Source organism: Enhydra lutris, unplaced genomic scaffold (genome assembly GCF_002288905.1).
Source record: "Enhydra lutris kenyoni isolate GAN:26980312 unplaced genomic scaffold, ASM228890v2 scaffoldscaffold5, whole genome shotgun sequence".
Lineage (NCBI taxonomy): Eukaryota > Metazoa > Chordata > Mammalia > Carnivora > Mustelidae > Enhydra > Enhydra lutris.
Window position 1 is genome coordinate 32,672,466 of NW_019154089.1, and position 27,324 is coordinate 32,699,789.

The following is a 27,324-nucleotide window of genomic DNA, read 5'->3' on the forward strand; positions in this document are numbered from 1 at the left end:
CCAGAGTCTTCTTTCTGGTTAGTGAGTATGCCAGGACTAGAACGAAGGTAGCCTTTTACCAGTCCAGTGTCATTTCCATGAATCCATGCCCCAATAACTTATGACCCAGAATGAATCTGTCCTAAGCCTTGGTGTCTTATTCCACTGAGCCCTCTGTCTTTTCACCCATGCATTTCGTTAACTAGATAGGCAAAACCACCCACCTATACATTCATTAGTTATACAGAAACAGGTACTTTAGAAACCTAGTTTCTAAATCAATCATCGCTCTGATATTTTTACACACTGTGTGACACTGAGATAGTTATTTGAATTCTACGTGCTTTAGTTTCTTCCTTTATAAAGCAACAAAATAACACCTATGGTTTGCAGGATATTGTGAAGACTTAATGTAAAATACTAGCACAGAGCTTGGTAAATAATGAGGTTCCAGTAAACAGTAGCTATCATTAATGCCATCTTAAAACATGGCCCTACAACCACATTCTTCAGACTAGAGGAGTATTCTCAAGTGTGGTTCCCTATAAACAGAACCATCAAGTCCTCATTGTTTTTAAAATACAGACTTCTGATACGCACCCCTCACAAGACGTGGTGAATCAGAATCATGGGGGCGAGACCCAGAAGTCTGTATTAACAAGCAAAGTACCCCAGGTTCTTCCTCTGTATACCAAAGTTTGAGTAACCCTGGACTAGGGCTGTGGACCAAACGCTTCTTGTCAGTGAAAACACTCTTTATCAATGAGAGCCAGCAAGCGGGGAACACTCACTCTAATACTAACAATTTTGTTAATAAGAGGTAAGTGAGTGCCACCTACTGTCTTATTTTAGAATGCAACCCTCAGACTGGTTCAATTCTCTCAGTAATAGAATTCACTCTGAAAAATAAATCAATCCAGAACAAGATATCCAAGCAATAGAAAGCATTGTTGGAAGGAGACATGAAAACAGTCTTTATTTAACTAGAAGAAAACTTTCTCAGTTAAAGGGTTCTTGGAGTTCTAGATTAATGTATCTAATAAACTTCTGTAATTCCAAGGTGAAAATATAGAATGCCTCACCCATTGGCCTATGCCAACAGTGAAAGCAAAAACGCAACTACAGAATACCCTAAAATACATGTATCTATGCTCACCTCCACCACCTCCTCCCCAATCTCAAGAAAAAAATCAAAGGAAACAAGGACAAGCTTTCTTACTCTGCAACATTCTACTCAAGGCTAGTATCTAAACTGCCACCTACAGGTGGCAAGTTTACATCCCCTTCCAAAGGTACTCAAAAAAGCCTTCTGAATTATACTGTTTAAAGCTGATTTCTCCTTCCAAGTTGCAAATGCATAAATATACCCAAAGGTTCAAAAGGAACGGGCAAAGCCTTATAAATATTCATATAAAATTAGCAATTATACTTCATATTGCACTAACTCAGTACAAACCATAAAAAGCATTTGTCTTTAATTTCTGGTTTATAAGAAATAAATGGCAAAATAGATACACTGCAGAGTCTGAAAGCCCATCACAGAGTGTGAATAATCGTCCGGTTGCGGAGCTCCTGAATATACTCTTTGGCGTGGGTGACTGCCGTCTTCGGTGCCTCACGTGGAGGTGGGGGACCTTCCACCAACTTCACAAAATAATGGCAAAAAACCTTCTCCATGATCCCGAAGCGACCTCTGCCATGGTATCGGATACGTTTCAGGTACTGGCCTCGCCCTGACGTCGACTCAGCTAGACAGGGAAGACAGAGAGAGTTACAGGAAATGACTGCATCCCCAAGACTATAGCTCATCACCTGAGCAATATCTGTCCATTCCTCGACCGGATTCTAAGACTCCATGAGTTCACTGGCTGATGAGAGCAGATCGGTCTCAAAACAAGTATCTCTGAAGTGCTTATTAAGGACCAGCCTCTATTCTAGGTGTGGAGAGAAAAGAGTGAACAAGACTAGCCAGGGCCTTGCCTCCACGCAGTGTACATTCTAGAGGAGAAAGAAAATAAACATGATCATTCCAGTTAGTGACAAGTACAATGAATTAAACAGTGATGTGGGAGGGGCACTTAGGTGGCTCGGTACTTAAGTGTCTGCCTTCAGCTCAGGTCATGATCCCAGCGCCCTGGGCTTGAGCCCCATTGGGCTCAGCAGGGAGCCTGCTTCTCCCTCTCCAGCTCCCCTGTGCTTGTGTTCCCTCTCTCGCTCTCTCTCCATCATAAATAAATTAAAAAAAAAAAAAAATCTTTAAACAGTGTTGTGAGAGAGACTGATGGGGTGCTGGAGGCAACATCAGACCAGTGGGTGTCAAGAAGCATCTCTGAGGGGGCGCCTGGGTGGCTCAGTGGGTTAAGCCTCTGCCTTCACCTCAGGTCATGGTCTCAAGGTCCTGGGATCGAGCCCCGCATCGGGCTCTCTGCTCAGCAGAGAGCCTGCTTACCCCCCCCCCACAACCGCCTGCCTCCCTGCCTTCTTGTGACCTCTGTAAAAAAAAAAAAAAAAAAAAAAAAAAAAAAAAAAAAAAAAAAAAAAAGGAAGCATCTCTGAGGAAGAGACATTCAATCTAACTAAGACCAAAATCCATGCAAATATCTATGGGCATGGTATTCCAGGTAGAGGGAAAAGCAAATGCAAAGACGCAATGGTGGACTTGTTTTATTTTTTATTTAATATCTAACATCTAATGTGCTTGGCTTGTTTTATTTTTTATTTAAATTTGATTTAATTAACATATAGTGTATTATTAGTTTTAGAGGCAGAATTCAGTGATTCATCATTTGCGTATAACACTCAGTGTGCATTACATCACGTGCGCTCCTTAATGCCCATCTCCCCATTACCCCATCCCTCCACCCACCTCCCCTCTGGCAACCCTCAGTTTGTTCCCTATAGTTAAGAGTCTCTCGTGGCTGTCTCCCTCTCTGTTTTCATCTTATTCTTCCTTTCCTTCCTCTATGTTCCTGTTTTGTTTCTTAAATTCCACATAAGAATGAAATCATGTGATACTTGTCTTTCTCTGACTCATTTTGCTTAGCACAATACCCTCTAGTTCCATCCATGTCATTGCAAATGGTAAGATTTCATTTTTGATAGCTGAATAAAAATGCCATTGTATATATGTATATTTTTTTTTCTTTATCCATTCATTTGTTGATGGACATCTGGGATATTTCCATAGTTTGACTATTGTCAACACTGCTGCTGTAACACTGGGGTGCAGGTGCCCCTTCAAATCCCTATCTTTGTATTCTCTGGATAAATACATGGTAGTGCAACTGCTGGGTCTAGAGTAGCTCTATTTTTAGCTTTTTTTTTTTTTTTTAAAGATTTTATTTATTTATTTGACAGAGAGAGATCACAAGTAGGCAGAGAGGCAGGCAGAGTGAGGGGGGGAAGCAGGCTCGCCATTGAGCAGAGAGCCCGATGTGGGGCTCAATCCCAGGACCCTGGGATCATGACCTGAGCTGAAGGCAGAGGCTTTAATCCACTGAGCCACCCAGCTGCCCCTATTTTTAGCTTTTTGACAAACTTCTCCATACTGTTTTCCAGAGTGGCTGTACCAGTTTGCATTCCCACCAGCAGTGTAAGAGGGTTCCCCTTTCTCTGCATCCTTGCCAACATCTGTCGTTTCCGGACTTGTTAATTTTAGCCATTCTAACTGGTGTGCTGACTTGTTTTAGAAACAGAAAAAATACCAGCCTGCTGAAGCACAGTAAACAAGGCAAAGAGTGGTACGAACAGGGGAAAGAAATCCGTGGTGAAGACAAGGTTACCAAGATCCCTAAAGGCTGAGGTAAGGAGTTTTTATTTCATTCCAACTATGGTGAGAAGGCCCCTGGAACCAAAAGTTCCCAAATGCTGGTCCTCTGGCTACATCAGACTAACCTATGAAACATATTTTAAATGCAGCTGCTGAGACCCCATCTCTGAGGATTCTAATTTACTGTATTTGGGGTACACCTTGGAAATTACATTTGAACAAACACCAATCCTCTTCCCCTAGTATCTCTGATTTATGGCCAGTTTTAGGAACTCCCACATCACAACTGCTCCCTCATCTCCCCTCCCCAATTCTGCGCATCAATGTCTGACCCTGTAAAATTAAAAAAAAATTTTCAAATACTAGTTAAGAAGAAATCTGTTCACCAGTTTTCACCCACAGTGAATCAGAGGAATATCCACCTTCTGCTATTTTCTGAATTTATTCAGTCAGTAACTCCTTGAGTTAATAAAGCCTTTTAAAAAGCCAAAACCTATAGAAGACATATCAAATTAATCCACTTCAATACTCACCATTCTTATATTCTTACTGTGAAATAACTTTATAAATACAGGGACGGTGTCAAAGTATACGCTTGATAACCCTCTAACTACAGTCCTCTCATGAAATGGGATTCGGCAGAACCATCCTAGCTTGGCCAGAGAGAAAACTAAGGATGAGAGTGGTTAAGAAAATTGCCTAGGGCCTCTGTGAGATAAGGAAAGAGCTACTGTCCTTACACCAACTTCATCACTGGGCACTAAAGAAATGTGTTTGAGGAATTACCAAAGAAAAAGCCAAATTACACAAATCACTTTAGAATGAAGTACCATTAGTTCCTCTGGACCCACCTGTCAGGAGGAAACCCACAAATAAGCACAATGACACTAGAAAAAGTGTAGAAATCCTCTAAAAGGCATTTTACAAACACAATGGCTGCTTCTATCCAAAACTGCAACTCTACTCAATTTGAGCCCCATTTCCAAATAGCCTGAGGAAAAGGAACACTACTCCAGTGAAAACAGTATCTGAATTAGCTAACTATGCAGTACTACATAACCTATCCAAGCACAATGATCGGCCTACCAGGGTCTGTGTTAACCACCATTTTCCATCTCCCCCAAATACGTAAGAGCAATCATCAATAACTGCTAATTGCCAGTCATGATTTCATCCTAAAGCCATAAAATACCATGTGCTTATCTTGGAGCACATAATGCCACATTTTCTTATGCCAGAACAAAAGCATCAATTCTTCTGAACCACCAGGATTCTTTAATACACTGTAATGGTAATATGCAACACAGCCACCATGAGGTCAGAATGAAATCAGGACTTAGGAGTATAGATTGCAAATTGGTTTCTGGTCTACCCTCCTTTTACTAATTCTGTATGTGAGGAGTTTAAATGCATTTATATAGAACCATTTCAATGAAAATGAAACAATAAATAGAAGCCCACCGTGCTGCGGCTCTGTTCTAACCGAAACATGAGTAGGGAGAGATCCAAAACTGTGCCATTCGTTCACTCACCAAATATTTCTAAGTTCCTGCCGGGTGCCAGGCTCCACCCTGGGCTGCACCCTTGCCCACAGCACAATTTAAAAACCACTGCTTTAGGGACACCTGGGTGGCTCAGTTGGTTGGACGACTGCCTTCGGCTCAGGTCATGATCCCGGAGTCCCGGGATCGAGTCCCGCATCGGGCTCCCAGCTCCATGGGGAGTCTGCTTCTCCCTCTGACCTTCTCGCTCATGCTCTCTCTCACTGTCTCTCTAATAAATAAATAAAATCTTTAAAAAAAAAAAGGAGAAAGAAAGAAAAAAAGAAACCACTGCTTTAGAGTTAATAGTCTTAAAACACTTCCTTAGTAACATAAATCTCCTACCCCAAAACTTTCTGTGCATCCTCTTCACTATCATGTGAACCAAATTCCACAGCCTGCCATGCTCAGCCCTCTGGATCTAGGCCCAATCCACCTTTCAGTTTTATCTACTCAAGGTCAACCCTCCGCCTCCTTCAACTATTCTACTCACTGGACCACACAATCACGGCTCATTCCAACCTATGTGCCTTAGCTCCTGTGCTTACTCCACTCTGAACATCTTTCTCTTTCAGATGCCCAAACACTTATCTTCCAAAGCTAAACTCTTCTAGAAAATTACCATCACTTTTCTAACCGACACTGACCTCCTCTTCTCTACTCCCACTATTTACCTATATTACTCTTTTTGGTCTCAAACCATATGCTACCTTATCTGAATGTTCATGGCTAATCTGTGAAAGTCACTTCTTCAACCAAACTTCTGTATGTCTTTTGTATTTCCCCTAAAGTTCATATGCAACAAGGAATAGAAATGATTTTGAAATTACAACCTCTGCTAATTAATATGTTTTCAGTATAGCTATCTGATAAATTTGCTCAAATTCTAAAATAAAGTTTCGAAGTTTTCCAAGTACACACAGTACTAGTGACATGTATCACTTGTTCCAACTCAGAAACACAATTTATAGATCCTTCCAAAGGACTACTACTGTCAAAGAACAAATAACACTCAGTGTGCATTTCAAAGAACAAAACTATATAAACTAAATGTCTTAAGTTGCTTTAATAAGATAGACCATCACCTAACTGTATGGACAGTATGCACGTGGAAGGTACTCAAAATCTTTTTGAATCAGAGAAAAAACATTAAGACACCTCAGAAATGGGAACAGCCTAAAGATTATGCCAACTCCCTGCTCAGCAGAGAGGCTGCTTCTCACTCTCCCACTCCCCCTGCTTGTGCTCTTTCTCACTCAATCTCTCTCAAATAAATAAATGAAATCTTAAAAAAAAAAATGATGCCCAAGATGATGCTCACCTAAAGATGATGCCCCATAGGTATCAAGAATATTTAAAATACTGTCAATATTTCCTATATACTAGGATTTAGGTAAATGTGAATCTTGACATTTTAAAATTGGAAACCCTCTTCCCCCTTCATCACTCTTCGCCCAGAAGACTGATTTACAAAGTCAGTCAATCACTTTCCCTAAAGTAAATCACTTTAGAGGCTATGAATCACTAAGCAGTGACATTTTATTAGTCCATGTCCACTTGTTAAGGTCGGTTCACAGTGCCATTAGTCATCATTATAAGTTTGAAAAGGAAATGAATTTTCAAAATCTGTGGTTATGCTACACCAGGTATTAGCTTTAGACTGATGACAGGCATCTGAAGGAATTACCATATAATAAGAACACACACTACCAAAAAAGCACTTCCCTTAAAATGCCTATACTTACTTATGTCAAGAGACTGAGGAGCCACTGCTGAGCTGAAATCGTAGCCAACAAGTGACTAGTCTTTCAAAACTCTAAAAGACATTTATCCATGGAATGAAATGTCTAGGACTTTTCCAAGAATACGATGAGAAAAATCATTTTCTTGTATTTTATAGGTACAAATCACTGGGATTTTTATTCAACAAATAGCTCTCCAAGTCTCTCCCCTGAGGTTTCAGATCCAGTGGGTCTGCGGTGGGTCCTGGGAATCTCTATTTTTTTTTTACTAAGAACCTCACATGATTCTTATGAGGAAAGTTTGACAAAACCAAAGATAAAATGTCTGACACGTCACAGTAAGATACTTCATCTTCCTAAGGGCACTCCTCTCTTTTACCTTCATAAAAGAATTAGGCATCAAAATACTTAGCAAATGAGTTTTTACAATCGTAAGACAAATCAAAATTTATCAGCCCTACTCGAGAAGAGATTTTTACACAAAATTAGATGAAAAAAGGGCACAGGTACAGTAGAGATTCTTCAGTAGAAATGTGCATAAGGAGACGGATGAATTAAATGCCCATTCATGTAGGAATGGTTAAGTTTACTTTTGTGGACTTTGCTCCATTTGGGAAGACAAGATTAAGCTCCTCACCTTTTCTCACTTTACTAAAATTACTGAAAAGGATTTTTTTTTTTTTTAAAGATTTTATTTATTTATTTATTTGAGAGCGAGACAGTGAGAGAGAGCATGAGGGAGGAGAAGGTCAGAGGGAGAAGCAGACTCCCCATGGAGCTGGGAGCCCGATGTGGGACTCGATCCCAGGATCCCGGGATCATGACCTGAGCCGAAGGCAGTCGTCCAACCAACTGAGCCACCCAGGCGTCCCCTGAAAAGGATTTAAAGACAAATTCTATTTCATGTGTATCTGAGTTCCATTACAAAGTTTGTCTGTCAGCTAAGAAGACCATATTCCTATGGAAATGAATAAAAGTAATTAAGTCGGATTTGATATGCAGTCATAAAGCAAGAAAGGTCACCAAGAGGTTTTAAGCAAATGGTCTTGCTCTTCATCCATTTCATCTCTTCCAGTGATTCTGGGCCCTCCCTGCATTATTTATTCATGCTGTTCTCAGAAGAAAAAGCTTATGAGTAACTACTATGGCCCTGCATCTTCTGAGATGCCATTTTGATTTCTCTCTGTATCTATTCATGTATCAGAATATCATCAGTTATACAACAGTCAGCTTTAAAATAAGATATTTCAATTGAAAATCATAACTCATTTGAATTTCAGAAGTAGGTGTGGTTGCCAGCATCAATTCCAGGTGAGCTGAGGTTAAGATTTTAACTTCACCAGAATAAACATCTCCAGTAAGGTGGAATTGCAACAAAGTAGAAAATTAGATGATTTGTTTTTACCCTAATTGTTAAAAAATCATAATGCACAACTAATTTCTCCCATAATGATTCAGCCTTTTTTCCTCTATTTGGAGAGTAGCAGTAACCCCTATCTTCAATTTAAAATATCTTCAGTTCTCCTTACACATAGGTTTGGCAGACTGCGAAAATTTTGCTTCAACATCAACATCACTGTTTGATTACAAAATTGCTGAGGTTAGGAGTAATTGCTGCTGAAGTGAGAGGAAAACAGCAACTCCACCCACCGCTTCACTTTACTCTGGTGCTGAGAGGGGGGCAAGGGAGCTTTGTAATAAGCTTTGTAATAAGCGTTCATCTCTTTCTAGAAAGAGCTGTACGAAGGTACGTGACAAAAAAATCCCTCACATTTGTATGGTGCATCATGCTTCCCAAAGCATTTTCACTTACATTAATTTAATTTGATATGGAACAAGTACACAAAACCTGAGATAATGCTTCAGAATGTAGTAACAAAGGAAACCAAACACATCTGGATCATCTGAGCCTTGGGTTTTACAATTCAAAAGATTTCCCATTCTGGTGATTGGAAGGCTAAATTATGGGACACCTTTATGGATTAGGCACCTGGCTTGGCCCATCATAAATAAATACTCTTAAAATCCACCTGTGACTCTTTATTTACCTCCTTCAGGATTGACAAAGAATTTATTTTTTAAAACATCACTCTGGGGTGCCTGGGTGGCTCAGTCGTTTAGTGTCTGCCTTCCGCTCAAGTCGTGACCTCAGGGTCCTGGGATGGAGTCCCGGGTCAGACTCTGCTCAGTGGGAAGTCTGCTTCTCCCTCTTACTCTCCCCTTCTGCTCTCTCTCTCTGCTCTCCCTCTCTCACCCAAATAAATAAATAAAAATCTTTTAAATAAATAAATAAATAGTCAGTTCTGTTCCTTCTTCATTTTATCATGATTAAAGGACCCCTCCATGTACCATCATCTTGGTACCCATTATTAAGTAATTATTGGCAATAGGTTTCATGGTCTCATTCACATTACAGGACAGGTAACAATAAAGCAGTTAGGTTATTACCATTTATAACAGACTAACATTAGCATGCTGAAGGCAGAAGAATAAGCTATTAACAGCAATTTTCACTGGCAAACCCAGTCCTAAGTAGTTAGGTATCAAAGACTATTGTTAGATAATGAACTCAGCATCACTATTGGAAAACATTTCCCAATGCTAAGAATATTAAACATCTTACCTATATATAAATTGGATCTGAATTCCACATTGTGGTCTCTCACTGCCATATCTTGTGCTTCTAAGAGAACCTTAAACAAAGAAAAGACAGGCATTGATATAGCTGACCCTGAACTAAAGTGGAATTAAATTTCTCATTTCTTACTGTTATCTCTATAATATGTCCGCTAATCACATGCCTCTGTTTTATAGCCAATTTAAAAAAAAGAATATTAAATGATAACAGTACTAAGGAGAAGGGATACACTGAGTTTTCCTTCTTCAGACAAGAAATGCAAATGCAGGCAACACTGCTAAGTGTACATCCTGCTAAGTGTACAATGGAATGTATGAGCTGGAAAGGAGGAAACAGCAGCACTGGTAGCAGTACTGTTGGTGATAAGCATTATGCCTCTGAGTCAGAGATTGTCAAAAAGTTCAAGAAGCTTAAGAGCTAAATCATATGGAAAATTCTTAAACTTTGGATCCAAAATAATCATTAAACATCAAACAAGTAGAGAAAATCATACTTGAAAATTTTAAGAATTATTAAATTTACATCTAGATATTTTTAATTAAGTTAACCTGCTCCAGAACACATTTTTTTTTTTTGAAGATTTTATTTATTTGACAGAGAAATCACAAGTAGGCAGAGAGGCAGGCAGAGAGAGAGGGGGAAGCAAGCTCTCTGCTGAGCAGAGCCAGATGCGGGGCTCCATCCTAGGACCCTGAGATCATGACCTGAGCCGAAGGCAGAGGCTTAACCCACTGAGCCACCCAGGTACCCCATCCAGAACACATTTTTAAAAATAACAGAAACCATGGGGTGCCTGGGTGGCTTAGGTGGTTAGGCAACAACTCTTGATTTCAGCTTAGGTCATGATCTCAGGGTCGTGAGATCGAGCCCTCTGTAGACTCCGTGCTCAGCAGAGTCTGCTTGGGATTCTTTCTCCCTCTGCCACTCCCCTTGCTCACTCATGTACGCAAGCGCTCTATTTCTCTCTCTCTCTCTCTCTCTCAAATAAATAAATACATAAATCTTTAAAAAAAATCAAAACCTAGATCTTTCACTCATTTAAAGATAAAGAATACAATACAAAGCTGAGTACACACACACAAAAAAATACTTAGTCATTGCTTTCTGAACTAAATTAAATATAGGCATTACAACGGAACCTCTTGAAGTCTGAACCAATCGATCTCAACTGCTGAACTACTAAACTAAAAAGATCTCATTTTAAGTGAGAACTAACTGATATGGAGAAAATACTGCTGATATCCCCAGATGTCCTCAACCCAGCATTTTGAAATAAAAACACCATGTATCCACATTGAGGAACGTAGGAAGTGCAGGGACATGGTTTAGGGGAGAAATGGATTACAGGTGCTGCAGAGGAGAGGGAGCCATTGTTGCAAATAAGAGTGAGAGAAGAGTACATGGGAATGCACAAGAATGTTTCCCCACAGCCACTGGCTTGGAAAACAAGAGGAGCTAAATTTTGTGAGTTCTTACAAACAGTGGGGCTTAATGCCTGTACTTTTAATGGTCATCAGGGTTGGCTGGGAATAGACCCCAGAGGGTACTGTACCACCCCTGGAGAGAAGGCAGGTAAACAACCCAGGGGAAGACATCATGGAAATAGTGATCTGAAGAGCACCCAGGGCACACAGTGGGGAGATTATTCACTTTTCTCAGAGCACTTCCCTGAGAGGCAGCATTCACAGAAAAATCTGTGAACAAAGGAACAAACAAAAAATCTGTCATTTTCCCTCCCCAACCCTCAGGATAAAATCAGAACCACCTCAGGGAAGCACTAAGCACCAACAATGACTGCCTAATTTGCCTCCACCAAGACTCAACCCCCTGTGATCTGGTGGGACTGCCCCTCTCAGTGAAGCTTGCCTCAGACCCAGTGGGGCAAGCCCCTCCCCCAGAAGACCAGTACAAACCCCTGTCTACATCATGTCTCCCTGTTTTGCAGGGACTTAGTTCCAGTGGAGATGGTGACACGTCTCATTTCACAAGCAGACCAGAGCACATCTAGTTAAAACTTGCCACATTCAGGCAAGGGACCAAACACTGCCCACAACAGGCAAGGAGAACCTCTGCAGATGACCCAAAGGATAGAACAGCCAGAGCACAACAGAAGAAGGCACAAAGCACAAACCAAAGACACTCCCTGAAGCACCAGGCCATGGGCACTACTTCATCTCTTCTTCATAAAGTCATTACTTTCAGGAACAGGAGACATAACTAGCTTTTCTAACACATAAGAAACCAGAGAATTAAACAGAATTCAAGATGGAGGAATTTATTCCAAATGAAAGAACTAGATAATAGATAAGGCCACAGCCAGAGATCTAAGCAAAACAGATATAAGTAACATGCCTGACAAAGAATTTAAAGCAATGATCATAAGGACACTCACTGCACTTGAGAAAAGAATGGAAGACATCAATGAGACCTGTAGCACAGAGATAAGAGTTAAAAAAAAAAAAAAAATCAGAGATGAAGAATGCAATAAAGGAGATTGGAAACAGGCTTGATGCAATGAACAGCAGGCTGGAAAAATCAGAGAAATGAATTAGTGACCTAGAAGACAAAACAATGGAAAATAATGAACCTGAACAAAAGAAAAAAAAGAATAATTACGGGACATGAGAACAAACTTAGGGAACTCGGTAACTTCATCGAACATAGTAACATTCACATTGTAGAAGTCCCAAGAGAAAAGAAAAAAGAGGGGGAAGAAAATTTACTTCAAGAAATGACAGCAGAAAACCTCCTTTATCTGGAGAAGGAAACAGACATCCAGATCCAGGAGACACAGAGAACTCCCATGAAAATCAACAAAAGGTGGCCAACACCAACACTTATTATAATTTAATTCACAAAATATAGTGATAAAGAAAAAAATGTCAAAAGCAGCAAGACAAAAGAAGCCCTTAACCTACATGGGAAAACCCATAAGGTTAGCTGGAGATCTCAACAGAAACTTAGCAAGCCAGAAGAGAATGACATGATATATTCAATGTGCTGCATAAGAAAAATCTTTAGCCAAGAATACCCTATCCAGGGGCGCCTGGGTGGCTCAGTGGGTTAAGCCGCTGCCTTCGGCTCAGGTCATGATCTCAGGGTCCTGGGATCGAGCCCCGCATCGGGCTCTCTGCTCAGCAGGGAGCCTGCTTCCTCCTCTCTCTCTACCTGCCTCTCTGCCTGCTTGTGATCTCTCTCTGTCAAATAAATAAATAAAATCTTTAAAGAAAAAAAAAAAAAAAAAAAAAGAATACCCTATCCAGTAAGGGCATCATTCAAAATAGGAAAGATAGGTTCCCAGACAAACAAAAACTAAAGGAGTTCGTGACCACTAAACCAGCCCTGCAAAAAATTGTAAAGGGGACTCTTTGAGTGCAAAGGAAAGATCAGAAGTAACAAAGACAAGAAAGGATCAGAGAAAATCTCCAGAAACAACAACAAAACAAGTAATAAAATAGCAATAAATATACATCTATCAATAATTACTTTAAAAGAATAAATTATTACTTTGAATGTAAATGGACTAAAAGCTCCAATCAAAGACAGGGGTCCAAATGGATTAAAAAAAATCCTATTTCTATGCTGCCTACAAGAGACCCATTTTAGTCCTAAAAACATCTGCAGTTGAAAGTGAAGGGTGGGGGCACCTGGGTGGCTCTGTGGGTTAAGCCTCTGCCTTCGGCTCAGGTTATGATCTCAGGGTCCTGGGATCGAGCCCTCCATCAGGCTCTCTGCTCAGTGGGGAGCCTGCTTCCCCACCTCTCTCTGCCTGCCTCTCTTCGTACTTGTGATCTCTCTTCTGTCAAATAAGTAAAATCTTTTAAAAAAAAGAAAAAGAAAATGAGGGGTGGAGAAACATTTATCACACAAATGAATTTCAAAAGAAAGCCAGAGTAGCAATTCTTCTATTGGACAAACTGGACTTTAAAACAAAGACTATAAAAAGAGACAAACAAAGGCATTATATAATCATAATCCATCCAACAAGAAGATATAACAATTGTAAATATTCATGGACAATTGTAAATATTTACATATATTTCTGTAAATATATGTAAATATTTATGGGGAGCACCCAAACACATAAAACAATTAATAACAAACATAAAGGAACCAATGGATAATAATACAATAATACTAGGAGACTTTAACAGCCCTCTTACACCAATGGATAGATCATTTAAATAGAAAATCAGCAAGGAAAAACAGTTCTGGATGACACACTAGAATAGAGGGACTTCACAGGTATATTCCAAACACTCCATCTTAAAGCAGCAAAATATACATTCTTTCCAAGTGCACATGGAAAATTCTCCAGAATAGATCATATATGAGGTCACAAAACAGGTCTCAACAAATGTAAAAAGACTGAAATCATACCATGCACCTTTTCTAAAGACTATAACATTATGAAACTAGAGGTCAACCACAAGAAAAGATTTGGAAAGACCAAAAATACGTGGAGGTTAAACAACATGCTACTAAATAATGAATGGGTCAATCAGGAAATCAAAGAAGAAATTTAAAAAACACAGGGAGAGAAATGAAAATGAACACACAACAGTCCAAAAACTTTGGGATGCAGCAAAAGCAGTCTTCAGGGAAAAGTATATAGCAATATAGGCCTACCTCAAGAAGCAAGAAAAATCCCAAATAAACAACTTAACCTTATACCTAAAGGAGTTAGAAAAAGAACAAACAATGACTAAAGCCAACAGAAGGAAGGGGATAATAGAAATTAGAGCAGAAACAAATGATACATAAACTAAAAAAATAATAGAACAGATCAAAGAAACCAGTAACTGGTTGTTGGAAAAAATCAACATGACTGATAAACCTCAACAAAAACAAAAAAACAAACCAACAAATGCCATGTGTCTAAAATGAGTCAGCACAAATGCCATTAGCACATTTGCACAAACTGATTCAGCTACATTCAGCCACATTCAGAGGTGGAAGAGTCTTCAGAAATCTTTTAATCCAATTCCACCCAGTTTACAAATAAGAAAAACAGAACCAGACAGGTTAAATGCTTTGCCCATCATCACATTACAAACTGTCACAGAAAAGACAAGACTAGGTCTCCAGAGTCCCAAAAAGTGCTCTTTCCATCCAATTACATATAAAATCATAAGCTCTCAGTTACGGAACTGGCCAAAACAAACAAACAAAAAATCAATCTTCTAAAAAAATCTATCAAGTCCCAAATCACTAAAACAAAGATTTATCATACAGATACAGTAAAAAATGAATAAATGTCTGGTGCAAATAAAAGCATATCCAGAAAAAAAAATGTATTTAAGGTACAACATTCCTAAGGTACAAGGACACTAATAAAACTGAGTGCCCTGAATCTGTATTATATGAACTATGCATTTACACCAAGGAATTCAGGATTTAGGCTAAGCTTACTAACACAGGCAAGACAGCTATGCACTCCTTCCCCACATATCTTAATTTACCTCTTTAATTATTTGGGCCCCCTTTTTGTCACTGAATTCTAGTTGAGCCAAAGCCTGGTCAATGGACATTCCTCGTATCTAGAATTAAAGGGTAACAGACAAGAAAAGATGAATTAGTTTACAAAATCAAATCTCCCTTTGCAATGAGAAGAAAAGCCTTACATAATACAAACAACTTCTAAGAATAGTTAACTAGTTATATGTCAATTATAGCTCAATAAAAGTGGAGGGGGCACGATTTTAAAAATTAAAACAAAAATAGCTAACAAAATGTAGGCAGAGAAGAAGAAAACAAGTTTGAGAAGGGATGCCACCCTCTTTAAGTCAAAAATCAAACTTAAATATTTTAACCAAAACACCTCCATTATAAATGTTTTAGTAATATTGAGAGAGCAGACATAACAGAAATCACAGCGTGGTGAGCACCACATTAGGTGTGAAAGTCATCTTCTTCTACGGGATAAGTGTATTTTATTTATCTGGGGCTTCGTCTTCTCTCACAGATTAATTTTATCCTCCCAGGAAAAATCTTAAAAAGCAATGGTTTTGAAATAGGTTGAATCAACTTTTAAGATAAATGAGTTTGCTTCCTAGATTCTCTTAGCTTACAGATTCCTGATGCTTTTGGGCTAAATATCTATGTATCCAACGTGATTTGGTTTCTCAGAAGAAAGGTAAAAATTAAGCAAAATCATTCATCTCTGAGCAATCATTTGTGGATTACCTACCAACTGTCTAAACATGTAATTATATTCCTCACTTTTTGGAGAAATCAGGACAAATTTTTTCAGTTTTTTAAATCCTGGGGGAGAATTCATAGCTCCTTTTCTTAAGTATTATATGGTAATGTCATTTTGGCTTACCAATTTTGCCAAATACCACATCTTATCTTTGCTGTATTTTATTTGCCTTCGACAATGGTAGATTTCCTTGCGAATAGGGAGAAGAAAAAAAAGAAAAGTTAGCAAATTTATCAAAATAACAGTAACATACACTGTTAATAAATCTTTAACTTTTTATGCCTAATGAAAATGCTGCCACAAGAAATAAAGACTCTAAGTTGTATTTTTCCCAAGTCTCACTATGTTAAAAAGATCATTAAGGCAGTGATAGAAGCCACAAAATGGCTACTTTGTGCCAATATTTGCAACATTTCTATCCAGAGGAATAATAAAAGATCTAAACGAAAACATTAAGCTAGATAAAAGAACAAAAGAAAAGGTATAAGAGAAAAAGTTTCCTATCAGTGGGGAAAATAAGAGAATATGGTGAAATGGACAAAATAGCTGGTTTCACAGGACACTGAGGTATTTGGTGAAGAGCACAGGTCCTAGAATCAGACAGCCTGGGTCTAAATTCTAATTTTCTCATCTACTGGCTACAGAACCCAAGCTCTTTAACCTCTCTGCCTAAGTTTCCTCTTCCTTGAAATGAAGATAATAGTACCAACCTCATAAAAATATACTGAGAATTAAAGAAAATAATCTATGCAAAGAAAGCATTTTGCAGTGCCTAGTACCCGGTAAGATCCTAGTAAATGCCAGTTTTTATTATCTTCTATTTAGAGTAGTAAGTATATCCCATTTCATTTTTTTAATCAATCATCGATTATACAATTTACAGTTAACAGAGTACTTTTCAAGCCCATTTATTTCATTTGATCTAACTCTAGAGTTGGGAGAGAAAACACTTTATGATCCTTTCACAGGGTCACCTGGGTGGCTCAAGCATCAGACTCTTGGTTTCAGCTCAGGTCACGATCTCAAGGGTCGTGGGATGGAGCCCCATGCTCGGCTCCACACTCAGTGCAAAGTCTGCTTGAGATTCTCTCTCTCCCTGTTCTTCCTCCCTCCTCTGGTCGCTCACTCTCCTACCCTCTCTCAAATAAATAAATACATCGTTTAAAAAAAATCATTGAACATCATATCAAGAACTAATGATGTACTATATGTTGGCTAATTGGATTTAAATTAAAAATAATAATAATCCTTTCACAAAGTAAAAACAAGAAATAAAAAAATCAGAAAAATCAAATGACTTATCTAAGACCGCAAAGTTTGTGAGAGACAAAGCTGCAAGTCAAAGTGCCATACAGGAAGTATATGAAGTCTCTAACACAATGTCTGACAAGTGTATCCTTAAAGTTTCCCTAGGACTATAAAATCCACATTCCTTCCACTACACCATATTGCCTCTTTAAAACAATTAGAAAACATTTGTCATGGCAAACAATAGCAAGGAGACCTCAGAACTTTCTAACATTCTGACTCCTGCTGGAAATTTTCAAATGCCTTAGAAACAGCAGTTTCTCAAGTGGCCATCTTTTAATATGTAGCAGATTTCATTTCAGTTGCAACAGAAGCTGACAGGCTGAAAACTGTAGCAACAGCCCAATTACATTTTCAGCAATAAAGTGTCCAAGGGAGCACTGGAGAAGAAAGAAGAACTGTCATGACTGATAATATTCACCTGCAAAAATTAATATACACAATAAAATCTTTTATATAGAAACCCTTCAATTCTTGGTTTCCCAAGATGGGCTACCTCCAAACATGAACTGTATATGATTATCTTCAAATTCTGTAAAAAAGATATTATACTCCTGGCAGGAGCATGGGGGAAAAAGGAATCAAGTATTTACCCGAAAAGAAGAAAGTTATCCAATCATATTCTTTTAAAACAAAAAAGCTCAACATTTCCTTTAGGCAGGTGCAATGTCTAAAGGCATTTTCTAAAGATAAACCAGACAAACCTATCATAGCAAATCAATAACGTGGCAGAGCTGGAGGTCAGGAAGTCCAGTTAAATGTCACTATTAACCAACTTATACAATAAATTAGATAAACTTAGGATACAATATGCAAGGTAGTAATTCAAATGAAGTAAAATTAAGTCTAAATTATGAAATGTCTAAACCAGTAACTTTTAAAGAAACTAATTTTAAAAAGCATATAATAACTCCAATGATTAAAAAAAAGTGTCACCTAATGGGGCGCCTGGGTGGCTCAGTCAGTTAAGTGTCCAATTTGTGATTTCAGCTCAGGTCACTATCTCAGTGTCATGAGACTGAGCCTCATATGGGGCTCTGTGTTGGGCGTGGAGCCTGCTTGAGATTCTCTCTCCTCTCTCTGCCCCCTCCCCCACCCCACCCTCCACACTCCCACACTCTCTCTCAAAAAAAAAAGTGTCACCTAGGGGTGCCTGGGTGGCTCAGTGGGTTAAAGGCTCTGCCCTCAGTTCAGGTCATGATCTCAGGGTCCTGGGATGGAGCCCCACACCCCCTCTCTCTCTGCCTGCCTCTCTGCCTACTTGTGATCTCTGGCTATCAAATAAATAAATAAATAAATAAATAAAATCTTTGGGGGAAAAAAGTGTCACCTGGTAAGAACCCAAACTAGGGCCTTATGGGATTCACATGACTTATAAGTATGACTTACTATCAGTATGTCAATCCATAAATTAAAAACATGCCTCCTACTGAAAGAGTTGTTCAAACAGTTTTGATATAGGCTCACTATATTTTTAGTTTATTTAACATAGCTTTCTTCATAGATATTGCAAAAGTAAACCCAAGCCCAAACTAACAAAGGCTGACTATTATGAATAAAGCCATTTAATTTCTCTCTGGTTCATTTTCTTCACCATGATGAAGCCGCAGGTAAGATAAAAGTCTACATGGGATTCTACATTGTTTGGAAATTGGGGCTAGCTAAGTTGGGAAAATAATCTTAAAGATAACAGGAATGGCCTAAAACATGCCTAAATTGGTGACATTCATTTTAACTTACTGCTATAGATTTACTCAGGACTGATCCACTGTTCTTCTTTTTTAAAGATTTTATTTATTTACTTGAGAGAGAAACGAGAGAAAGAACATAAGCAAGGAGGGACAAAGGGAAAGGGAGAAGCAGGTCCCCGACAAACAGGGACCCTGATGCGGGGCTCAATTCCAGGACCCTGGGGTCAGGACCTGAGCCAAAGGCAGATGCTTAACCAACTAAGCCACCCAGGCACCCCTGATCCACTCCACTTTAACTGTATATTTCAATGCTAAAGATCAGAATGAGTTAGAATGGTAAATATTACCTGACTCCTCCTGATTTTTCTTCTAAGGTTTTATTTATTCATGAGATAGAGAGCACGAATCATGAAGAGGAGCAGAGGGGGAGAGAGAATCTTAAGCAGACCCTCTCAGAGGGCAAAGCCTACTTCTGGGCTCAATCTCACATCCCTGAGGTCATGAACTGAGCCGAAACCAAGAGCTGGACATTTAACCACTGAGCCACCCAGGCGCCCCTGTCTGACCCCCTTCTAAATTAGAGATAAAACTAATTTTTTTTTTTTGAGATAAAACTAATTTTTAAAATGTTTGCAGTTAGCAGGCTGTCAAGGTCACACTGCACATAATGACAGTATAATAACCATGTGGCTAGGTGTGCAAACTACTCCATTATTAAGCTAGTATTTAATGAAAGGCATTAATATTTCAATCATAACAGGTATAAATGATGCACCAAGTCAATTTAACAAGCACTATTTAAAGTCAGAAAATGTTGGGATGCCTGGGTGGCTCAGTTGGTTGGGCAGCTGCCTTCGGCTCGGGTCATGGTCCCGGCGTCCTGGGATCGAGTCCCGCATCGGGCTCCTTGCTTGGCGGGGAGCCTGCTTCTCCCTCTGCCTCTGCCTGCCATTCTGTCTGCCTGTGCTCGCTCTCTCTCCCTCTCTCTCTGACAAATAAATAAAATCTTTAAAAAAAAATTATTAAAAAAAAATAAATAAATAAATAAAAAATAAAAAAAAAATAAAGTCAGAAAATGTTAAGGTATTTTCTAAAAGTCAGTTTGTTCCCAAAAGGATTATTCACACAAACAAAATCTGTGATCTACTGTTAACTACCTGAATTTTGCCACTAGAGATATATCCTGAAGTACATTTAGTTTAATATTCAAAAAGGTTAGTATTATAAATACAAAATTTTGCTTTTAGATTCTGGACCTGACAAATGTTGTTATGAATTCTTTCTCAATTAATATCTAAGTTCAAAGAGCTCAAGCAAGAAGTAAAGAAAGCTCATTAATAATAGGAAATATTTTTTATGGGGCGCCTGGGTGGCTTAGTCGGTTGGGCGGCTGCCTTCCGCTTGGGTCATGGTCTCGGGGTCCTGGGATCCAGCCCCGCATCGGGCTCCCTGCTCAGCGGAAAGCCTGCTTCTCCCTCTCCCTCTGCCTGCTGCTCTGCCTACTTGTACTCTCTATCTCTGTGTCAAAAAATAAATAAATAAAAATAATTTTAAAAAATAATAATAGGAAATATTTTATTTATATTTGTAGAAATATGTAACTTTTCCTAAACTTTGTTTAATTATAAAATGGAATCAATACCTAACAGCACACACTCTGTCACAAATCTAATTTTTAAGTTCTGATGGAAAAATAAAATATGAAAGTTAGAAAGTTATTTGTTTAAACTATAAGCATCTCTATTCCCCCAATGAGGGGGGGGGAGCTCTTTAAATCAATAAATTAAGGGATGCCTGGGTGGCTCAGTTGGTTGGACGACTGCCTTCGGCTCAGGTCATGATCCTGGAGTCCCGGGATCGAGTCCCGCATCGGGCTCCCGGCTCCGCAGGAGTCTGCTTCTCTCTCTGACCTTCTCCTCGCTCATGCTCTCTCTCACTGTCTCTCTCAAATAAATAAATAAAAATCTTTAAAAAAAAAAATCAATAAATTAACTCCCCTAAATAAGAAAAAAAAAGAAAACATAAAACTGTACTAACTCAGACCAATACTTATCAATTGAATCCTAATGAAAGGCAAGCTGTCAAATCCATATAAAAACTAAGCAAATGACATTACTTAGATGATACTGATTATACACCAGCCTTAAATCCCAAAGGCCTTTAAAAGATGTTTTCTGAACTGAATGATTTATAATTAACACCACTGAATGTATTAATAAGTTATTAATTAATTATTCTATTTTGAAGCACAATTTATTTTCTTAAGGATTCAAATGCTTCCATCTTGTTTATGCTATCATTACTTATTTAAGCTTTTTAACAGACACCTTTGTATTCTACAGCAAATTCACATTAAGCTAGAAATTAGTCTTATATCTCAGACTATAGCACTCACAAGCAGTTTGGAGAGGGTACAAGAATTCCAAGCAGCTAAAAATGAGATAAAACTCAGTATCTCTGGGGCGCCTGGGTGGCTCAGTGAGTTAAAGCCTCTGCCTTCGGCTCGGGTCATGATCCCAGGATCCTGGGATCGAGCCCCACATCGGGCTCTCTGCTCGGCAGGAAGTCTGCTTCATCCTCTCTCTCTGCCTGCTTCTCTGCCTACTTGTGATTTCCATCTGTCAAATAAATAAATAAAATCTTAAAAAAAAAAAAAAAAAAACCCTCAGTATCTCTGAAAGGAATCCAATGATTAAATTCAAACTAGACAAAAAAATCACAACTAAGTGTGTCTATATTAAAATTTAAGACTTTGGAAAACCAAACATACGATTTTAAACATGGTCAAGGGTTTAAGTCATCTTTGCCAGCTCCTCATGGTTTACTACCAATAATGCATTAGCAAGCCTCTTAAGGGTCAAAATCTGTCAGTATGTCTCAAGCTATTAGCTTAGTTAGAGAGTTAAGGCCCCCAAACAGAAGGTTAAGTCAAGGCAAACAAGTAAAACACAGACAATCTTTTAAAACTACCAAGAAGATAAATCTAGAACGTCCTCTGCATCAATCTAATGATCACACAAATTGTGGTATATTTTTTTCCCTTTCTTCACGTAGAACAATAAATCAATGCTAGCCACATAAGAGTAAGTGCTCTAAGAGATAATTTCTTTAAAAAAAAAAAAAAAGATTTCATTTCTTTTAGAGAGAGAGGGCATGCGCTCGAGGAGGAGAAGGTAGAGGGAAAGGGAGAAAGACTCTGAAGCAGACTCTGCACCACGCTGGAAGCCCAATGCAGGGCTCAATCCCACAACCATGAGATTAACCTGAGCTGAAACCAAGAGCTGGATGCCCAAATGACTGAGCCACCCAGGCAACCCAAGAGATTATTTCTACCCACAAACTTACTGCTGGTCTCCGAGGTTCTCCAGGCAACTGTGGAGGATAAACAATTTTATTCTTCTTTTCCCATTTTCGAGAAATATCCAGAGACCCACTTGTGTGGATATGTGATTGGGGTAAAACATTATGAGATGAAAGAAGCCTGTAAAACAAAAGACACTCAGAGTCTTTTCCACAAATCTCCTGAACCACATCAGCTCCATTTTGATCCAAACTCTTTAAGGATCAAAGTGGAAACAGTCTAGATGTTCATTAAGAGAGAACAATTTAACATAAAATACCATAAAGAGCTAGTTCACCGAAAGCTAAGAGTAAAAAGTTGATAACCAGCATAAGTCAAATAATAAACAGATATTAACTCAAGATCTCTTGCCCTGACTGGCCAAAAAATACTGACTCTCTAATATAAGCCAGCTCGGTCCTTAAACAGACTTAAAGAAGCATACAGTGAATTCCTAACTTAATCTGTGGAATTCCCGTTTTGTGGAGTAGGCAAGACAAATCACAGTATTTTGTAAACCCTAAGAAATTAATAGATAAAGCTGGCATCACATGCCTCCTGAGGAAGGAAATCACTACCCACTATCCACAAAGTAGTCTTTCTGCAAGAAACAAACCTGAATTAATGGAGCTTCTAGATTCAATACAGGAAATGCAGAGACAGGGAACGTGTTAAACAATATGAGACGCATACACTCAGCAAAATCCAGGCTGTACAAATTCTACAAGACAAACAGCCTACTTTCACCAACAAATAAACTACAAGGGGAAAAATAAAGAGCTAAATAAAGAACCTACTGATTAAGAGACTTAAAATATCAACTAATTTCAATATGTTGATTGCAATTTTAAAAGTACAACAGTTATTTAACCATTGGAAATTTGAACATTAACTGGCTGATACTTTTTAGTGAGATATATTGTGAAATATTTATGAATTAAATAATATGATGTCTGGGATTTACTTCAAAATATGATAGGAGATAGTAGGGGCCATAGATAAAACAAGATTGGCCACGAGTTGAAGCTGGTTGATAAGTTCATCATATTATCTACTTCCCCCAATTGGGGGGGGGCTCTTTAAATGTCTGGGTATATCCAAATAACACACAGACTTAGGTGTTTCCCTGCTGTGCAGAATACAGAGTCTAAATTCCTAGTAAGACACACAAGGCCTTTTCTAATCTAATCCTGGCCATCTTGGTCATTCACCTTATGGGCTGACCACACAAACTTTCCTTGTTCTCTGAACAAACCACATACTTTCATATCTTTATACTTTTGATTATATTGGTTTTTTCTCAATCATCATCTCCTGAATGAAATGCTTATCCTGTTTTAAGCTCCAGCTCAAATGTCACCTGAATGCCAGGCATCAACTGATCCCTTCTCCCAGACAACCAACCATTCTCCCCACTATCTTCGTACTCTGTTCTTGCCAGCCGTACAGCAGCGAGTTGGGACTATGGTACTAGAAGGTGGCTGTAGAAGAATGAGTTCCTGTAGTAAATGTGCATCTGAGCATTCTGAGGGCAAGTATACCATCCTCTGTAATCTAGCACGAAGGACAATATCCGGCACACGGATACCAAGTAAATATTCAACCCAGACTTAAACATTCAAAATTATTGTAAACTGGCAGATTTTCACACAATTTATGCAATTGGATAATACACTTAGCAAGGCCTTTGTTTTTAGTTTTTAAACCATTCAGACTAAAAAGAATTTTTTTATAAGATTTATTTATTTCATAGAGAGAGAGAAGGCAAGCAAGCGTGAGCAAGGGGAGGAGCAGAGGAAGAGAGAGAATCCTGAAGCAGACACCTCACTGAGTAGGGAGCAGAATCACCTAGGCTCCCCCAGACTAAAGAACTTTAAAGATCTATTTTCCTGGAGCGCCTGGGTGGCTCAGTGGGTTAAAGCCTCTGCCTTCGGCTCCAGTCATGATCCCAGGGTCCTGGGATAGAGCCCCACATCCAGCTCTCTGCTCAGCAGAGGGCCTGCTTCCCCCCCACCCACCGCCTGCTTCTTTGCCTACCTGTGATCTCTGTCAAATAAATAAATAAAATCTTTAAAAAAAAATCTATTTTCCTCCTAGCTCGTTTCTCCTGCTCTACCTCAAGTTCACCATTTTACAGTACCATCAAAATACTTGACAAAACCTTTGCCATCCACATTTAGGTTTCGCTATTTTTTTTTTTTTAAAGATTTTATTTATTTATTTGTCAGAGAGCGAGCGAGCACAGGCAGACAGAATGGCAGGCAGAGGCAGAGGGAGAAGCAGGCTCCCTGACGAGCAAGGAGCCCGATGTGGGACTCGATCCCAGGACACTGGGATCATGACCCGAGCCGAAGGCAGCTGCCCAACCAACTGAGCCACCCAGGCGTCCCAGGTTTCGCTATTTTAACAGAAAAGCACAAGACTAGGATACATAATGTTAGCAGAATTTCCTAAAAAAAAAAACAAAACAAAACTATAAGCCAAGGGATGAGAACAGAGACTGTGGAATCAAGTAAACCTGAGTTTAAATCGTTTTGTTTTTTTTTTTTAGTTTAATTTCTTTTCAGTGTAACAGATTTCATTGTTTATGCACCACACCCAGTGCTCCATGCAATACGTGCCCTCCTTAATACCCACCACCAGCGTCCCCCAACCTCCCACCGCCCTCCCCTTCAAAACCCTGAGATTGTTTTTCAGAGTCCATAGTCTCTCAAGGTTCATCTCCCCCTCCAATTAACCTGAGTCTAAATCTTAACTCTAATATGATATAAATGACCTTAAGGAAGTCACGTAACTTTCCAGAGCTCAGTTTTCTCATTGGTAAATGGAATAATAACCATAATTACCTCACAGGCTTCTTAAGGAGCTCGAATAAGATACTTTAGTAAAATACTTAACCTGACACTTAAAAGGGCTCAATAAAATTGATGTTATTACTTTTAGAATGAGAAGAATAATGCCCACTTTATTCTGTCAGTGGTGGATAAATAATTAATGTACTGCACCCTAGAGTGCCCAGCACATGATAAACGCTGATTAATATTTATTTTAAATCAGACCATCTGAAGAGTTCCTCTCTCCTGTTCTCTAAAAAACTAAACACTGTGAACTGTAAACTTTATATTACACAATTTCAAACCTTCTTCTCAAGTTTGTAATCTGACTGCTTGCTTCTGTGCTGCTGTAATTCAGGGGTACACTAAGTTCATCAACTCTTTGGGCCTGCAGTTTTTTATGAAAAGAGGAATTGGAGTACATCATCTCTAGGGGCTCTCTGAACCTTAATTCTATCTTGAATCTCATGGTTGACACAGGATTACAGGAACACAAATCCCTTGGCTTCTATTTAAGTCTTCTTCAATGAAATCACAGTTACACCAACCAGTCTGAAAAAATGCTCGAGGGTAAGACCTGTGCTTTCTGTATCCATCATATCTAGCACAGTGTCTTATACTCAAATCAATACACATTCAATGAATTAAATATCACCATATTAATTTAATAAATTAAATACATTATGAATAAATAAGGACAAAGATGTCTGAATACCTACAATACTTTCAGGGCTCAAATGGCTCATAAAATGAATTATCAAGTGAATACTAAACAACTATAATCAAATTAAATTAAAGTATTACTCCAGGGGCGCCTGGGTGGCTCAGTGGGTTAAGCCTCTGCCTTCAGCTCAGGTCATGATCTCGGGGTCCTGGGATCAAGCCCCGCATCGGGTTCTCTGCTCAGCAGGGAGCCTTCTTCCCCTCTCTCTCTGCCTGCCTCTCTGCCTACTTGTGATCTCTCTCTGTCGAATAAATAAGTAAAATCTTTAAAAAAAAAAAAAAATTACTCCAAACACAGCACTTAATTCAGGAGTGTATTAAATCAAAAGCTCTCTCCTGATCAACTGTTGGAATAATACCAAATTAAAGCAGAAAATGAAGAAATTATAAAGTAAATCAAAAATCTTTAATTCAACACTTAACTACCTAATTCAAAACCTACAACTTTTGAGACCTTTTTAAGTAAGAAATACCATGAAGACTCACTAGAGAAAATGAACTCAAGAAAAGGAAATTTGTGGAATTAACAAAGGAGAACCTGAGTTATTGCTGGAATCCATTTCCTTCTGTAAAATTTTTTCCAATAAATATTAAATTTTAAGTCTGCCTAGCACCCTAGTTCATTGTTGGCATTCTAAAGAATCAAACCTAGTTAAAACCTTTTTTAAAAAACAAAAGGCATCCAGGACTAACTTTTAGTTAGCTTTCATTTTGAAAGTCAAGTATCATTACTGATATTTATTATATCCTTTCATTTATTGGGAAGTTCAAGTCCTTTTAGCTTCAGGAAGGTAGGCCTGAACCAATTCTCCAAAGTCCCTGTACACACATGCTGTGTATACACACGGGTGCCCACACTGTGGTGAGACTGTCAGACCTCAAACAGAAAGTAGGTGGTAAGGGTGCCTGGGGGGCTCAGTGAGTTAAAGCCTCTGCCTTCAGCTCGGGTCATAGATCCCAGGGTCCTGGGATCGAGCCCACATCGGCTCTCTGCTCAGCAGGGAGCCTGCTTCCTTCTCTCTCTCTCTCTCTGCCTGCCTCTCTGCCTACTCGTGATCTCTATCTGTCAAATAAATGAATAAAATTAAAAAAAAAAAAATAAAGTAGGTGGTATACTGAGACTAGCATATGAACTTCCTTACTCCTGTTACTCTCATGTCTTCCATCTACCAATATTTAAGGATTCAGTTTGAGTGTCACTTTTCAAATTCTTCCCATAGTCATTAGACATGGAAAAGTAGCAGATACAAAGCCAACTTTAGGATTAAGAATTCAGATAAAACAGTATCTGAGTTTCTAAAGTCACAATTTGAGGGGCACCCAGGTGGCTCAGTCACTTAAGCGTCTGCTTTCAGCTCAGGTCATGACCCCAGGGTCCTGGGATCCAGTCCCACATCAGGCTTCCCGCTTGGCACGGAGTCTGCTTCTCCCTCTGCCTGCCACCTCCCCCCCCACAGCTCACACCCACGTGCTCTCTCTCTCTCTCTGTCTCTCTCTGTATCAAATAAATAAAATTTTTTTAAAAAGTCACAATTTGAGAAATAATACTTCCTATCT

General features: G+C 38.9%; 1 protein-coding gene across 1 annotated transcript in view; it reads right to left on the reverse strand.

Annotated features, from left to right (window-relative positions):
- Positions 1 to 929: 929 nt before the first annotated feature.
- The window catches only part of LOC111141072 (mitochondrial ribosomal protein L22), a 29,338-nt gene continuing 2,943 nt past the window's right edge, over positions 930 to 27,324 (reverse strand). Inside the window, exons 3-7 of the mRNA XM_022493401.1 lie at positions 22,216 to 22,351; positions 15,995 to 16,060; positions 15,132 to 15,209; positions 9,655 to 9,724; positions 930 to 1,727 (exon numbers count right to left, since the gene is read on the reverse strand). Of these exons, the coding sequence (XP_022349109.1) occupies positions 1,516 to 1,727; positions 9,655 to 9,724; positions 15,132 to 15,209; positions 15,995 to 16,060; positions 22,216 to 22,351 (562 nt within the window). The 3' untranslated portion in view covers positions 930 to 1,515. The remainder of the gene's footprint in view (positions 1,728 to 9,654; positions 9,725 to 15,131; positions 15,210 to 15,994; positions 16,061 to 22,215; positions 22,352 to 27,324) is intronic.